The following is a 16,371-nucleotide window of genomic DNA, read 5'->3' as shown; positions in this document are numbered from 1 at the left end:
TTTTCTCCCTGTCTTTCCCAGATCAGGCACTTGAAAAGAAGAAATGTCAGGAATGGGCAAACCAGTTCACTAAAATTCACTGGATTTGATTTCCTAAAAATTAAAACAGTATGGCATTTGCCACTAGTTAGTAAGACCAATAATGACAGACATTTTTGATGTGCTAGAGTTGATTCAGAAATGTACAAGTTGGAGAAATTTCATTTCTTGTAAATCAGTTACTCTCTCTGAAATTCTGTCTTTAAGTAGTAGCTTTAGTTTGAAACTGGTTTAATATCATTTTTATTGGGAAAAAAAGAGAGGCTTGGCCTCTTGTGCCCCACATATTCACTTAAATAATATTTAATGGCTTTGATTACTGATAGTTTGGTCTATAAGGAACTAAATAATTTAGGCAATTACTTCCTCTTATCTAAAACCAGTAGGGTGAATGCAACCCACAATGAGTCAAATTCAATTTAAACATCTAAATTATCACAGAAAAGCAACCAAAGATAAAGCCCTGAGGCAACTGGGTCTATGCAACAGCAGATTTAGGCCGCAGCCCAGGAGAGTGGGAATAAGGCTTGATGTATTTAGAGTTGTTCCTTCTGCCTGTGACAGCAGAAGTCAGTGACGCTGTCAGGAAGCCTGACAAAGAGGAAGCCTATTTCCTACAATAAAAAGTCCCAAACACTGTACTGTCAATCCTTTAACATAAAACTAAAACACTCACAAAAATAATACATTTGAGACTCTTTGCCACATTTATAAAAAGAAAAAACAAAAATTCAAACAAATGTAAAAAAAATCCTTTAAAATGCTGTAACAATAGCCTTCTTTTTTTTTTTTTTTTTTTAACAATAGCCTTCTTATAACAAATATCATACGTTTAAGACACTTGGTGACTTCCTTAAGGTCATATATCAGGGCATACACAATAAAGTTTTATTATTAAAATTATCTATTTTGTAAACAGATAATTCCATCAATAAAGAGAAGAGTTCCATCAATAAAATAATTGTTTTGGAAAGAAGAGTTATAACTTTTTCCAAAATGTCAAAAAAGAACAAGGATGTAAACACCACATTTTAAAAATATTAATACAACAATATTAATTCAGTTAAATAAATACATAAATAAAAGAAGTGGCACCAACTTTATGGCAATTTTTTAACATAAAAATGTAACTGAAGGATATTTTAAAATAAATAATTGCTCCAAACAGGAACAAGCATTTCTGAGCACAAACCGAGAGCATCTGAAATAAAGTGCTATGAAATGAGGCAGTTCCACACTTCAATTTGTTCAGCTATGAGCAGAAATGCCACTCAGATCTTCAAGTCTGAAATAGTCATGAAGGGAAAGTCAGCGTCACTAAATGCCAGGTTCAGGGCTATCTTTTGTCATTTTTCTTTTTTCTTCCAGTGTGTGCTTAAATATTTTCTTCAGGGTGTTGTAGACTATTGGTCCATTTTCAGAATCAAAATTAACCTAGTGATAAAGAAAATTTATATTCAGTATACTATAACAGAAATTCAGGATACTATAACCAGTCTTTATTCTGGGAGGAAAGAAAGGGGATGGAGAAAAAGACTTACAAACAAAATTACATATAATTAAGAAGGACACACAATAAGGTTCACATATTAGTTTAAATTAAATACTACATTAGAACTGCCAGTTATGTCAATACTAAACTTATGAATAAAAGCTAAAACAATTAAATCTAGTGCCTGGATAGGTACTGTACTCATGAGGCAACCCAACAGTGGGTGTGATGGGGGTTTTGAATCCAGAGACTAATCATGGCTGGCCTAAGGGAAAAGTCTCATTAAAACAGTGCACACCAGCTTAAGTGTTGCACCGAGGTGACCTGAATAGGAAGCCTAGTTCTCTGTAAGCAACTGTAGCCTCGTGTCATATCTAACCTTTCTGTAAAATGGAGATCACAACATCCATCTCCTTAGGATTTCTGTGAGTACAAAATATGAAGATCTAACACGGGCATGACACATGTAAAAACCTCTCTGTAAAAGTTAATTTCCTTTCCCACTGGTGGGAAGGCACCATGTACACATATTTGGATTTTTTATCCAAGTTCACTGTTTTGCAGGGTTGCAATGACAGGACAGAGAACCAGAGCAATCACCACACCTCCACCCTACTCCCACTGCCAAATGTGCAACTCCTTAGGAAAAGATCAGGACTCCTTGACCAGTGATCCCTTCCCTTCTGGAGGGAGACAGGAAGGCCGTGCCTTCCAGGGGGGCTGGGAAGGGTCTCACACAACTTGAGGACACTGGCAGAAGACATGACAGTGTTGGGTCAAACAACTTTATGACTGAAGGCAGCACACGCTCCATAATCACCTGGTTCCCTTGCCTTCCAAGCCCCCTGGGGGTGATGCAGAGATCCAAGCCCCCTGGGGGTGATGCAGAGCAGCACAAGTGGAGGCCACACAAGCAAGGAGTCTGCCTCCCCGCTGAGGAACTCCCCAGTGTCTGATGAGGGAGCTGTGCCAAGGCTGCCAAGCTGTGGCCTGAAGGAAATCTTATCTATTACACTGGAAGCAGATGCTACACAGATTTCCTTGACGAGCGCTAGTCTGGAATAAAAGCTATCAGGGCCTCTATTCCTAAGACTGTACACAAGGGGAGAGACCTAAGAACAGTCTTCTAACATTTTTATAGACAGATTTGGAACAACCAGTATATTTAACTTTTCATTAGTATCGCTGTGAAAGGTCAATAGAAATTGTAAAGAATTCCTACTGCTTTCAGGGAGATCAGTATTAAGGACTTATTTTTAATTAAATTCAGAAATTTAACTTTATCTTAATCTTGTTTTGTCTATCCTATCTGAAAAACTTAATAATACTAGTAAGGCCTGAACTGCATACTTTGTTACACACTAAATCACAGCCCTCTCCACAGAGCAGGTAATCTCTGGGTCTATGAAAACATAAACACAGTTGTAAAAGATCACATAGTTTGGTTTTGATGTGCTAACTCAGAAACAGTCACAAAGAGACTGACTGAGAGGATGCAAAGTGGTTAATGCTGTAAAGCTCCAGATGAAGAAAAAAGCTCCTGATGAGGAACAAAGAAATCTGTAAGAAGGACATCACTTTGGAAAGAGTGGATGGGGAAAGAGACTGGTGAATGAGTACAAATAACAGTTGCTATTAATATAAATGTTTGCCAAAGACGCTGTCATAAAAAAACAGGGTTCTTTGTTTAATGATATTTTGGTATCACATACAAGAGACGCAAAACAAATTAGCTGAGGGAAACCTTTTCTCTTGGCATGAAATCTGGCATCTTTCTTCAGTCAGGAAAGACTGCTGCAGGACAAAAGGATGTGCATGGTAAGGAAACTTTACTTAGGATTTGCCAACCAGACACGGTACTGAACTGCCAAAGCTGGATGTTAAACTCTCAATAGGTGGTTTTTTGTTCAGACCCAAGGTAGAACTGGCTCAAGAAGAAAAGATTCTCTACTAGGGTTAGAATTCTACTAGGCACATGATTTGCAAATATTTCCTCAACACTCAATTGTTTCTCTCTACATAAAAGTTCTTTGTTTCAAAGTTTTCCTTCAAAAAGCCCACGGTTCAGCCTTTTCTTATATCATTGTTAGGAAACTGGTATTTTTTAGCCAAAAGTCTGTAACTTTCATGAAATGTCAAACATATTTCCATTAAAGGGAAACATGGCCAAAAGTTTTATTTTAGAGAAGGCTGATGACCTCTGGATTCTAATTTACTAAGATTATGCTGAGTGTGGTCTGAAGTAGAAAGGAGGAGTGCAACCCACCTTAGTGAAAGCTTTAATGGCGCGGGCAAGAACAGCTTCCTCCACATCTGCAGGAATCGTCTGCAGGCTCACTATGCAATGCAACACGCAAAGAATAGTTTGTTGCTGGCCCTGTTTTGCAGAAATCAAAATCAAACAAGTTGTCTGAAAAATGCCTCAAGAAATAAACCCAAAACAACTGCTGGGCCAAGAACTGATTTGCAATCAAGTATTCACTACCTCAAATACTAAACTATCTACCAAGGGCTCTACCAATGTTTACTGTTATATGTTAATCTGAACAGCTGTCAGGAGATAATATCAAAGCTGGTTATTTATTACACAAAATATAGTTGAATCTGAAGATAAGTGGAACTTTTAATCAAACACCTTCCATGCAGTGTACTGAAGACGATTCATTCTTGCTGTTTCTAGACACAGTCACTTCAGTACACCTAGTAGATGCTGGCTCCTCACACAATATGTGTACAGACAGCTGAGCACTTAGCACTCAGTACCTTCATCATGTCCTGCCAGTTGCAGACAATACTGAAATGGGGAAGGACAGAAGAAGAAAGACCACCACAGTCATCCAGGAACATGCTAAAGCATAAGGGGAAAGGTCCCTGAAGAATGTGTCCCCAGCTTAACTCCTAACAGTTGTTTCCTTTGGAGAAGCAAAGGAGAAACCCCATTACTGGAGCAATTTGCATCCAACACATCCTGTCCACTGAGTCACTAATTTTACTTCTGAACATCTACTCCAAGGACATAATCTGAAATGCACAAAAACATGCAATCACAAATTATCATTACAGTGATCTGTATCAAAATTCTAAATAATGTAAACACCCTGAATGTGAGGACTGGAGTGAATAATGTGGGAATAGCACAATGAGACAGAAAAGTACAGGACTTCGGTGCCAGAGTTTGTATCCTGCTCTGACACATGCTACATGCTGTGGGCAGACTGCTTCACATTCCCTCTTCTGAAAAGTGGGGCCTCTACCTCTCTGAGCAATGGAGATGAACAAAGGTGAAAATAGAAATTATGACCTAGCAAGGGCCTGGCCCACTGCCACTCAATCAGTCAAAGTTAACTACCTTCCTTATCCCTGCTCCGGATTCATCTCTGTCATTCAAATGCTCATGGGCATCACACAACTGTGCACAAATGCCTGTGTGTATCTCTGTGTGTCTATATTAAGCAATAGTTAGTAGCAGAAGATTTGGAAGCAATGAAATGTTTATACCACAGCATAGCAGATTACGCAAGGCTGATTATGAGGTAACATTGTTTCCTAAAACAAAACAAATCCTATTTACAGATGAAAATTTAATATCTCCACATGGTTAAAAATATTAAATTGTATAAAAGAATCTACAATGAAAAGTCTCTCTTGCTTTCTAGATCCACTGTCTCCAATTACTATTCTCTAAAGGTAACCATCATTATCAGTTCCTTATTTTTCCTTCTATATTGTATACTTTCACAAATTACACACATAAATGTATATGTGACACACACCCTTTTTAAAGAAATACAAATGAATGCATATTCCAACCCACTTCAGTTAGTCACATTATATGCTCACAGTAAATAAGTAGAAACAAATACCTGAAAATGAGAAAGTGATTAGTTGTAACATATCTCATGTTAGAGCATTATCTACCCATTTAAGTTTACATTTATGAAAAACACATGGAAAAACATCTATGTTATAATTCTGAGCAAAAATGAAGTATAACATTTTATGTGAAATAATTTTTACCAAGTTAACATATGTATTGATAAGACTGAAAGAAAAAACTTGAAAATGTTTCAATGAAAATGTTTAAAGTAGCTCTCCTGACTCATTTGATGTTGGGAAAGATTGAGGGCAGGAGGAGAAGGGGACAACAGAGGATGAGATGGTTGGATGGCATCACCGACTCAAGGGACATGAGTTTAGGGAAACTCCGGGAGTTGGTGGTGGACAGTGAGGCCTGACGTGCTGCAGTTCATGGGTCGCAAAGAGTCAGACATGACTGAGAGACTGAACTGAACTGAACTGAACCTGGGGTTATGGGTATTTTCCAGTTTTATTTTTGTATCTTCTGAATGTTTATATTGGGGGTGCATTTCTTCCCTTACTTTGGAAAATTTTAAATTAGACCTCAATATGGAATTCTGTGAGAGTCCTCCTTTTTTAAAAAAATGGTTATTTTTAGTGTGTAAAACTTGTACTGAGGGCCTCAGTTAACTTCATTAACTGTTCAACAGCTATTTTACCTTTTCTAATAAGAACAGTGCTTCCGAGGCATCTGCACATCTGTCAACCAACATGTCCATGTCCTCTTTGGTTATCACAGGCTCCTTTAGCTGCTCCACCCAAGACCACATCAAACTGCACAGGATGAAAGGATCCTTTTCGCCACATATTCTTTCCCAAGCTCCGTCTCGGGAATTTAGTTCTTTCTAAAAAGGAAAGAAGAAAGAAAAAGAAAGAGAAAGGAGAGAGGACAGGACAGAAGAGGAGGGAAAGGAACAGAGAGAGAGAGGGACAAAGTGAGGGAGAGAGGAGGGCAGGGAGCCATGGTTTGACATCTGATGAGCCTTAGGCTCTCCAGGAGAGTAAAGTTTCAGGCTCTGAGGTGGGGACTGGAACCCCTCCAGTGGTCCCCCTTTCACTCAGTACCCTGGGCTAAGACATTTAATTTCTCTAAGCCTCAGTTTCCCTTTGTGAAGTTCATTCCCACCCCACTGGTGGGATGACTAAACTGAGAGGGCTGTTAAAGCTCCTGATACTGAGAAGGCTTAGTTAACCCGAGTTCTCCATTTCGTTCAGAAAACACAGAAACAATTCAAGAAGGAAGCTGTCTTTTCAGGCTCCTTAGAACAAAACAAATATTTACTGCAAGGAAGTTGAATGGTAAATGAAAAAGTATAAAAGTGCCAAAAAGTTAATAAATGTGGTATATATAACCTATTTCTTTCAAATTCCTTTTTAGAATCCCATGTAAAATTTACCAAGTCTTGTATTCTGAATTTGATAGGGTAAAACAACTAGGAAGTTTTGCCAATAATCCAAATGCCTGGAGATAATTTAAGGAGATTTTAAAACTTTACCTCACAGAGAGTAAGGGGGAAAGTAAGGTAACTATTTTTAATTCTGAGAGGGTTCAGATTTATGTTTTAATAAATAAAATACATGTTTGCAATAGTAATAAGCAGAATAATTACCATCATTCATTCATTCACCCCACCTAATATTCATAGAATACTTATAGTATGACAGGAATGATGACACAAGACTTTTCTCTGCTTCTTGTAGCAACCCAGCATGGAGGTCTCCTTTACTGATGAATGTACTGGGAAGTTCATGAAAGAAGAAGTAACTTGCCGGAGCCCAAACAAAGAGAGCACATTCCCAACCCAGATCTGCTCTACCCCAGTCTGTGATATTTTTCTCATGCTATCAGGGTCCTCCAGCATTGGTTTCTCTTTATTGTCTCATAAATAAGTCCAAACTTTTAGTTATGCATAGTCCATCATATCTCATTGATCATGTACATAGCAGAGTAGCTTTTATTCAATTTTATGTTATGCAGAAATGACATGACTCAAAGATCCCCTTAGTAAAATGATCATTACATCATTGCTGTTTTCTGAAAATTTCCAATGGGGCTAGGAAAAACATCAGGGATGATGGAAAGTATTAAACACATGAACTGTATCCTGGCTCTGCTACATTTAGACCACGTGACCTCAAGCACATCACTTGACCTCTGTGAGTTTCCCCACCTGTGATACTTAGTTCATAAGTACTGAAAGATTAACAAAGAATTTGTAAATAGTATCATCTATCTCACAGGATTAATGTGAAAATCACATGAAACAATGTGAAAGGGCCTAAGGGGTGCACAGAATTCAACTGATTTTCTTTATTACTGAAAGACCCACAATAAAATCCAGAAAGGAAAAAAGGCAAACCTATCCAAAGGATAGAGTTGTATCTACATCTAGAAAATGCTTTTGTATATATTATGTGTTCAAACAGTTCAGTCATGTTGGGCAGACCCATGATGGGGTGGTGAGCTATAAAGCCTGAAACCGGAGGTCCTGCCGCTAGCTACTGTGGCTCAGTTATGCGGAGGAGACCCGTCCACTGAGTGGAATGTTGTTCAGCTTGGAGTATGAAATAAAATATTTCATGTTGGAAGACAGCAATACGTTTAACTATTGATTAAGCAAAACACCACAATTCTGATGAAAAACTCATGCGGAGAAGTGCTCTCCTCCTGTCATACAGTTAGGCTCCATGCCTCCTCTTCTTGCCTCTGCATCTGGAAGGCCTGATCTCCTGGAAAGTGTACACACCTTGCTTGATTAGTGGTAGGAGATAGAAAAGCAGCTACAAATAATTCATGGTACATTATGGGCTAACAAGCCAAAATATCACTGAGCTAGGCCTCCCCAGGTCAGCCCCACATTTGGGCAGTTTACCATAACTAGGTTCATAAGGCCTGTCTTCTTTCTAATCAGCTGCTCATTCTAGGCAGACAGCATGATTTAAGACTGCTCCCTCATGAAAGTACAACACAAAACGATGTTACAGTTTAAAATGTCACATTCTAATTTAACTTAAAGCCAAGAAATAGAACTCAGGGACTCAATCTCAGATAAAACTCGTGGACAAAGGGGCTCTGTGGCCACACACATTTGCTTTCTGGAATCCAACACCTGCCTTGTTTGGGTGGGCTGGGGAGGGACTGCTGAGCAGTCAGCATTCATCATTATCCTTCTGTCCTTACTTGATACTTGGGTTAATGAGCTTTGGGAAAGAATTGTCTCTATTTTATCTCTCAGCTCAGGGTTCTCAAAGTGTGGTTCCCTGCTAGGGCTCAGGTTAGAGATGCTTCAGGTCAGTTCCTACAGTTTTCTATCCATCTGGCCATCAGTCCCACAGGCCCAGCAAGGAAGAAGGAAACTATTGCCATCAATCACTTTCATTGCCATGTTCAGTCAAGCACCCTGAGTGCTAAGCACTAAGTGCTTTCTTTCACAGAGACTGAAATGAACCTATACAAGAGACCTGTGTCTATTGTTTCAATGACAGCAATGTGGTATTACAGTTGAGTAACTTGACATTCAAAAGTTATGTATTATACCAACATGTCTTCAAATTCCTGAAAACAAATGAACTTGGGAAAATGTACTACTTTTGCTCTGACAAAAATATTTCCTACTCATAAATAATTAAATGAAATACAAATACCTGCCACATCTCTACCTTCTTTTTCACTTCCTCCTTTTCTGCAATATCATTTAAATTTGCCAGGGCTTTGGCTGCCAGTATTCTCCTTGCTTCAACACTCAACTCAGACTGTAAAGCCACATGTGCAGCAACTTCAGACAGGTATTTGCTGTTCTGAGTTTCATTCCCCAAGAACTGTGCTTTGGGACTGGATCCACAGTCCACAGGGCGGCGGCAAGTCTCACCATCCTCTGCAACAGAGCTTGGGCCACAACCACCATGACTTTCACACTCACAGTGGTACACATTCTGTTGAGAACAGTTTGATTCCTTAGGAATATTTGCAAAGTTTGGTGCAACTGGCTCCCCAGGGTTGCATGAACCTGAAATTCCTGAAGAGAAAGTTCTGCTTCGCTGTACTTCCTTTGGAACGCTCGTCCTATGGAACATTGATGACCCATCATCTTTGAGTCCCTCTGGGATTCCAAATTTAGTGTGATTCCAGAAAGAAAATGTATTGCGGACCAGCGTTTCCTTATTTAAATCTAGCTGTGGAGACTGTGGGGAGTAACAATGGCTTATGTGCTTCTGCTGCCTGGGATTACGGCAAAACAGGGCCTGGGCAGGCACTGTCCACGGAGTCCTCCCTTGCTCCAGAAGTGACTCCGCCCTTTTTAAATCTGAGTCACTGTAGCTGAGCTGCCTTTTCAGATGAGCCAGGGGCTGAAGACACTCGACATTCCGCCTCTTCCAAAGAGGGTCCAACTCTTGCTCACTGGAAAGAACCACATCCTGATTCTCAAAATCCATCACCACTGCATTGGGGGTGAAAGAGTCTGATGCATCACTATCATGTCTCAGTAACTCCTTATCAAGCTGCCTTGTGATCATCTCAGAAACAGTCTTTTCAATTTCAGCTGAGAGGCCAGGTATGTCTGCCACTTTTTCTGTCACCACTGGCCTGTTCTCAGCTAAGTCCAGCAGCAATTTGCAAACGAGGTGGATAATTTTTGGTATGTGTTTCAGAAGTCGTGCCTCATATCCGTGAAGCATATGTCGCTGACGAATGAGATACTGTGCTAAGGTGACAGCATGTGCCTTGGGGTCACAGCAAGAGAATATATTGCGAAGAGGAATCAGAAACTGAGTAAATTCCCTTACACAGAGTAGCTGTCCTCGAGTTTGTATGGAATTAGGTCGCTTTGCCCGAACAAATATAATTGCTTGGTCAGCAGTCATTCTTGTTGCAAAAACTAAGTAACATGCTATTAAAACACCTAAACAATGAAGAAATGAAGATTGGCATGAGAAAATTTTATATTTTTATTTATTCTCTTTGATGATTTTAAAATTTGAATATGTATTAGGAAACCATATGAATACAGGAACATTTTAAGAACAAGGATAACTTTTAAACTTTTGGTACAGGGGTTCACCTATTTACTTGTCCCTATGGTAACCCTCCCCCTGACTGAGAACCCTTGGTCACCTCTGTAGCCCAGGGCAAGCACAAGCACTGTCACAGTGAACCTGAGTAGGTGTGGAGTAAGGGGGGATGGCTGAGTGTGGAGGGCAATGCCTGAATGAACTGATGACCTGGTTCATTTACCCTCATTACGCCCAACTCCAACATGGAAGAAAGACAATACGGCTTTCCACTTTGAACAGTTCTTAAAAATTTCTATTCAATCACTCCATACATTCTGCTTGGAACTTCCCACCCCTTTCATCTTTGACATCAATTGGTGGCACATTCCAGACCTGCATTTTCCCCACTTGGGTATTTTTATCTTTGGCAACTATTCATTTTCACAATCTATTTTCTCTCTTGAAGTTTCTTCTTTAAGACTAAACTAATATAGTTTAGACTAAACTAATATATATTTTCCTCTAGATCATAGATACTTTTCTCTAAGTCCTTAATATTAAGGAAGACTACATTAATAGTGTAAAAATTATGTAGTATCATTAATACTAAACTGAAATGAATAATAAAAATGTGATAAATTAATTTAAATAAAATAATTAACATCAAGTAAAAGGCAAATCAAAAGACATCTGTGTGATTCATGAAGGTTCTGAATCTCATTACATGTGAAAATCTGAACCTCTGAAAAATGCCTGTTTTCCTAGTATGAGGTAAGGTCCAACATATCTTTTTCACTAGGATAAGGCAGTTCTTTAGGATAAGTATGATATATCTGCAGAACTATCGCATGGAATCCCTAGAACAGTGAGATCTTGGCTCAACCATGACAGCTGACAATCTGGAGCAGAACTATGTCCCCATCTGAAGATGCACCCCAGTTAAGTGGGAAGGCCAGTGGTTAAGTACATGGGTACATTGTAAACAGAGTAAAACTCTGGGGTCTGGCTGGATTAGATGTCCAATGAAGAGTCCATCCTTTTTGTGCCCTAGTATCAGCATTGCACTGATATTCTGCTGCATTTTAAAGTAAAATCATTGATTTTTACACAGAATTGCAGGCACAGTTAAGACTCTACAAACAAAATCCTTATAGCCGTGGCTTTAAATCAAGGTCCTGCCACTTACTAGATACAGCAAATTAACCTCCTTCAAAACTTAGTGTTGCTAACAACTTAAAAAGATTATTGGATGAAACAATGCTTGCTATTTCCATTATTATTTTGGTTAAGGAAGATAAAATTTTAAAGAGACATGTATTAAAAACAAAAGTATTGACTTTTTTCCTTGAAAGAAGAAAATCAGAAAGGTCATTCAGCTAGCTATGGAAACCCACCTATTTCTCAATATGATGCAGTTTTAACTCTAAACCATTCAAAAAATACTCTCATGGATATATGGTCACTGAAACTATCTATTTAAGATATTTCAAGTATCTTTTATTGACTTGCCATTTGACTCCAAACCTTCGATAGGAATTTGAAAACTATCCTTAAGAACTAGGAAATATTTTTCCTTATATGTTTAAATACACAGAAAGGCAATAAAACCACCCCCTAGAATTTACCTGTTCGACCAAGCCCTGCATGACAATGGATAGCTACTTTTCCTTCTTGTAAGGCAAATGTCATCACCTTCACCATATCTAAGATGGTGGTAAGGGACGCTACACCGTAATCCTTCCATCCAAAGTTGTAGAAATAAACTGGACAATGAGAAAGAACAAGAAGAAATCAACATATAGGAGAAATACTTGCAAATACATTTGAAAAAACTGAGTGAAGTCATGACAGTATACAGCTGTAAAACACGCAGATCTCACTAGATGTGTAGACCTAAAATAACAGGCTTTTCTCATTTCCAGTAAAGTTACTGTTAGCATTTCTTAAAAAGCATATTCTGTATTATTTAACACATTTCCTGCTGAAACTCAGAAATAATTAATGAAAAGCAGGATTATACATTAAAGTTGATGACCTATGCCAAAATTACTCTACCATGGAGGAAAAGCATGCAACTTTGCTTAAGCAATAAATCAAGTCTAACTGACTGATAAATGACATGGGGTGGTACATACAGATTTTTCTAACTAGTGGGATAAAAAAGCGAACATGAACTTCAGGTTGTAGAAGTGGCACAGTCTGGTCCTTTCCAGCTTGGTGTGAATGATACATGTTCAGTGGATTCTACGCTACAGCTCCTGTGACAGAGCTTCTGGACTTGTCACAGACAGAATCCCCGCATCCTGCCCACAGGGTAGAGCTATGCGGTAGGTAAAGCACAAATAAGTCATGGGTTCTAATCCTGTTGCTATGTTTAAGTTGTGTCATCTTGGGCAAGTCAGAACTTCCTCAGTCTGAAGCAGAACAACCACACACACACACACACGCACACACACACACACAGAGTTAAATGTTCATTTATTTATTTGGCTGTGCTGGGTCTTGGATGCAGCATGTGGGATCTACTTCCCTGACCAGGGATGGAACACACACACACACACACACACACACACACACACACACACACACACAGAGACAGTTAAATGTCCAGGGATGGAACACACACACACACACACACACACAGAGTTAAATGTTCATTTATTTATTTGGCTGTGCTGGGTCTTGGATGCAACATGTGGGATCTACTTCCCTGACCAGTGGAGCATGTGGGATCTACTTCCCTGACCAGGGATGGAACACACACACACACACACACACACACACAGAATTAAATGTTCATTTATTTATTTGGCTGTGCTGGGTCTTGGATGCAGCATGTGGGATCTACTTCCCTGACCAGTGGAACCCGGGCCCCCTGCATTGGAAGCACAGTCTTAGCCACTGGACCATCAGGGAAGTCTCAGAACAACCGTATTACATGAATGCTTTAAGGATTAAATGAGATGACAGGTCTGACATACTGTTTATATTAATTATGCAGGTATTATTTCTACAAGGTCTTCTCTCAAGATCTCTCTCACAGGAAAAAAGAAATTCTGTACTTTCAACACCAATACTAAATAAGGTATTTAAAGACAAAGTTATCTCATCTTCACTTTTCAGAAGCCCTACTACTATGCACGAACTTTGTTTCCATCTCCTTTTTAATCTAAGAAATGAGCAGACAAAAGTCTCTGAGTTCTGTCCTTGGTAACATATGGAGAAGAGGTTGGAAGGACTTACTGCCAGCCTCCATGAAAGCTTCAGGAAGGTATGTGAAGCCACTTTCTTGTTCCAGAGGGTTCCCACAGCTGGCATGCTCACCAGGACGCTGAAGGTTAATGATACTTTTTATGCCATGGCTTAAAGGAAAAAGAAAAAAAGTAGTCATATTGGGGAGGTAGTGTTAACAAAGAAATAACCATTTTTGGTATTAATAAACATTAACTACTCTTAAAACTTTATCTTACTTGAAATAAGTTCTTCACATTTCTGTTGGTAAAATGAAAGCACTTTTCTATTTGAAGTCAAAAGCAGTGGAAAAGAAGACATAAGCTGGCTTATTACAGTGTGTAAACATGCAACATTTACCTTCGGAACTGCTCAATGATACAGAACTTCTCCAGGACCTCAGTGGATGGGCGTGCCATGGCCAGGATATTATCAGTGACCCTACAGATGGGAGGAGGGACTGATGAAATGCACAGAACTGAGAAAGCAAGATTTCAAGTCCTTACTTTTTCTATGATTTCAATAATACTGTAAGGTACGAATCTCCTTATACAAATCTGGCTTCAATTCTGTATTATGATTATGGCTCTAAGAAACCCTCACTTCTTAAATCCTGGAAACAATTCCAGAACATAATGTATTTATGGACTCCAGCAAAGTATCCTCAAGGACTTTCATGAGATTCTAGCGGACAAGGCAGAATAATGGAGAAACCTCAACTGGCAGCAAAAGTAACATCCTGGATTAGTTATCCAGAGGTTACTGACTAAATGAGGAGGGTCAGCTGGAAGGCATTTTTAGTTACTTATTTATCTGTACCTCAGTTATCTAATGTGTTGAGTGAGGTAATAATACCTGTCTCATAGGGTTGGTGTGAGAATTCAATATGATGTGACTGTAAAGTCTTTTAGCATAAATTCTGGCATGTGGTTATGCATAAATGTTGAGTTATTGTAATTTAGGAAAAAATATCACTTTGGAGTCAGTCAGGCCTGGTTTCAAATTCTGGCTCTTCTATTTTCCAGCTGTGTAGCAAATTACTTAGTCTCTCTGGACTTCAATTCCTTATCAATAACATGACACTAACAATGCCTACTTAAAGGGTTTTATGACCATAATAAGTTGAAAATGTCTATCACTGTGACTGGCTTGTAACCAAATGGATGTTTACTGAGTGTACAAATGGGTAGAGGCCCAGTAAATGGCTGTCACTCTCACTAGGGCTCTAACTTCCCTCTGTTCTGATCAGATTTCTCACCAGTGGTCTGGTGAAAGATACCTAAGATAGACTGTCACAAGCTGTGGGTTACAAGAACCTGAGAGGAATAACAGAGACATCAGATGAGCAGGTCAGGATTCAGAAAGACACCATCTCTCGTGCCTGGGGCAATATCTAAAAACAGGGAACCACGAAGGTTTGGGATCTCGCAAATTTAACAGCATGTAGTGTAAGATTAGGAGAGATGTAATGTGAAAGCAGCAGAGGTGAAAATAAGATAGTTTAGTCAACAATAAACCAGAAATATTAATGTGACCTTAAGCTGCATTATTATAAATTTATGTATCTGACCACATCTCAGGAGTAGTGTTTGCTTTTAAATGACACTCTTTAAGAAAGGGAGTGATGAAGGTAGTGACAGTGGATCCCAGACTATAACACTATACCTGTACCCAACATATCCAATATGAAAAAGTACAGGGTTGGAGGCTAGTAAACTGGCTGACAAATATCTAACTTGTAAATGGAGTCTTACTCTATAAAACGATTCACCAGCAGAGTTCTTTAAATAGTGAATTCCTCTGAGTGCATTCCAAATATGGTTTTAAATATCAGAATTTTTCAGAGATATCACTATATCAAAAAAGGGTATACTTGACAATTTGCTAATAATAAAAAACAAAAAAACAAAACAAAAAAAAAAAACAGCACGATTCAATAATGAATGAATTATACTTACATACCATAAACAATGAGAGCATTTTACATCATCTACTGAACCGAAAACTTATATCACCCTCTACTGAGGCAGACTGGAAGTGTATGTTATTTGTATGAAAACGCATCCTTTTATACAGAATACAGGAACAAAATAAAAATAAGGCTAAAGTTCACCTGCATGAAAGTGAAAAACTACCTAATTACCTCAAAATTTCTCAAATTTATAGCTGAATATTTTAATTGTTTCTAGCAATCTCTGAAATTTAAAATCTATCTAGTTACCAATTCTTTAAGATACTTTACCTACAACATTCTACTTTATTAAAAAAATAATCCTATAGGGTTGGTTTTATTATTTCCATTTTACAGATGAGGAAACTGTGGTTCAGAGTGCCTGTGAGTAGGCCAGATTGTCAAGAGGGGAAGCCAGGGATGGATGATGAGGTCCTCTGACTTCAAAACCCCACATTCCTTCTTCTACAGGCTACTGCCTCTGGCCATCACCTATACCTCCACTTCCTTTTCCTACTTAGCAGTAGGTGGGAGCTATCAAAGACTGACAGAATCACTTACCAGGATGAGTAGACCCCTTTAATAGCTTGTTCCTGTTCACCCCAGCGGGCTGCATTTTCATACTTGCAAGCTTTGCCACCACATGCCATAGAACAGGCCACGTGTCCAGGAATGACATGCCGCAAACGCTCTCCAACTTTTGTATATTTTGGCGTAGGACGTCCTGAATTTCCTATAACATAAGAAGAAGGGAAGATTTAAAATCCTACTCTCCAAATGGAACAGTAACAAGGGAAAGAGCTTCCAA

General features: G+C 38.9%; 1 protein-coding gene across 3 annotated transcripts in view; it reads right to left on the bottom strand.

Annotated features, from left to right (window-relative positions):
- Window positions 1–800: 800 nt before the first annotated feature.
- The window catches only part of PTPDC1 (protein tyrosine phosphatase domain containing 1), a 68,831-nt gene continuing 53,260 nt past the window's right edge, over window positions 801–16,371 (bottom strand). For 2 of the 3 annotated variants that reach the window (XM_065946883.1, XM_065946885.1), the window contains 8 exons: window positions 16,125–16,296; window positions 13,973–14,053; window positions 13,625–13,743; window positions 12,007–12,144; window positions 9,035–10,290; window positions 6,049–6,234; window positions 3,798–3,908; window positions 801–1,473 (listed from right to left, as the gene is read on the bottom strand). In XM_065946883.1, coding sequence (XP_065802955.1) covers window positions 1,357–1,473; window positions 3,798–3,908; window positions 6,049–6,234; window positions 9,035–10,290; window positions 12,007–12,144; window positions 13,625–13,743; window positions 13,973–14,053; window positions 16,125–16,296 — 2,180 coding nt within the window. In that variant the 3' untranslated portion in view covers window positions 801–1,356. The remainder of the gene's footprint in view (window positions 1,474–3,797; window positions 3,909–6,048; window positions 6,235–9,034; window positions 10,291–12,006; window positions 12,145–13,624; window positions 13,744–13,972; window positions 14,054–16,124; window positions 16,297–16,371) is intronic. The other variant, XM_065946884.1, reaches the window with a different exon arrangement.

Source organism: Muntiacus reevesi, chromosome 10 (genome assembly GCF_963930625.1).
Source record: "Muntiacus reevesi chromosome 10, mMunRee1.1, whole genome shotgun sequence".
In the NCBI taxonomy this organism is placed as follows: Eukaryota; Metazoa; Chordata; class Mammalia; order Artiodactyla; family Cervidae; genus Muntiacus; species Muntiacus reevesi.
Note: the sequence above shows the minus strand (reverse complement) of the source record. Positions and strands in the feature narration are given on the sequence as shown.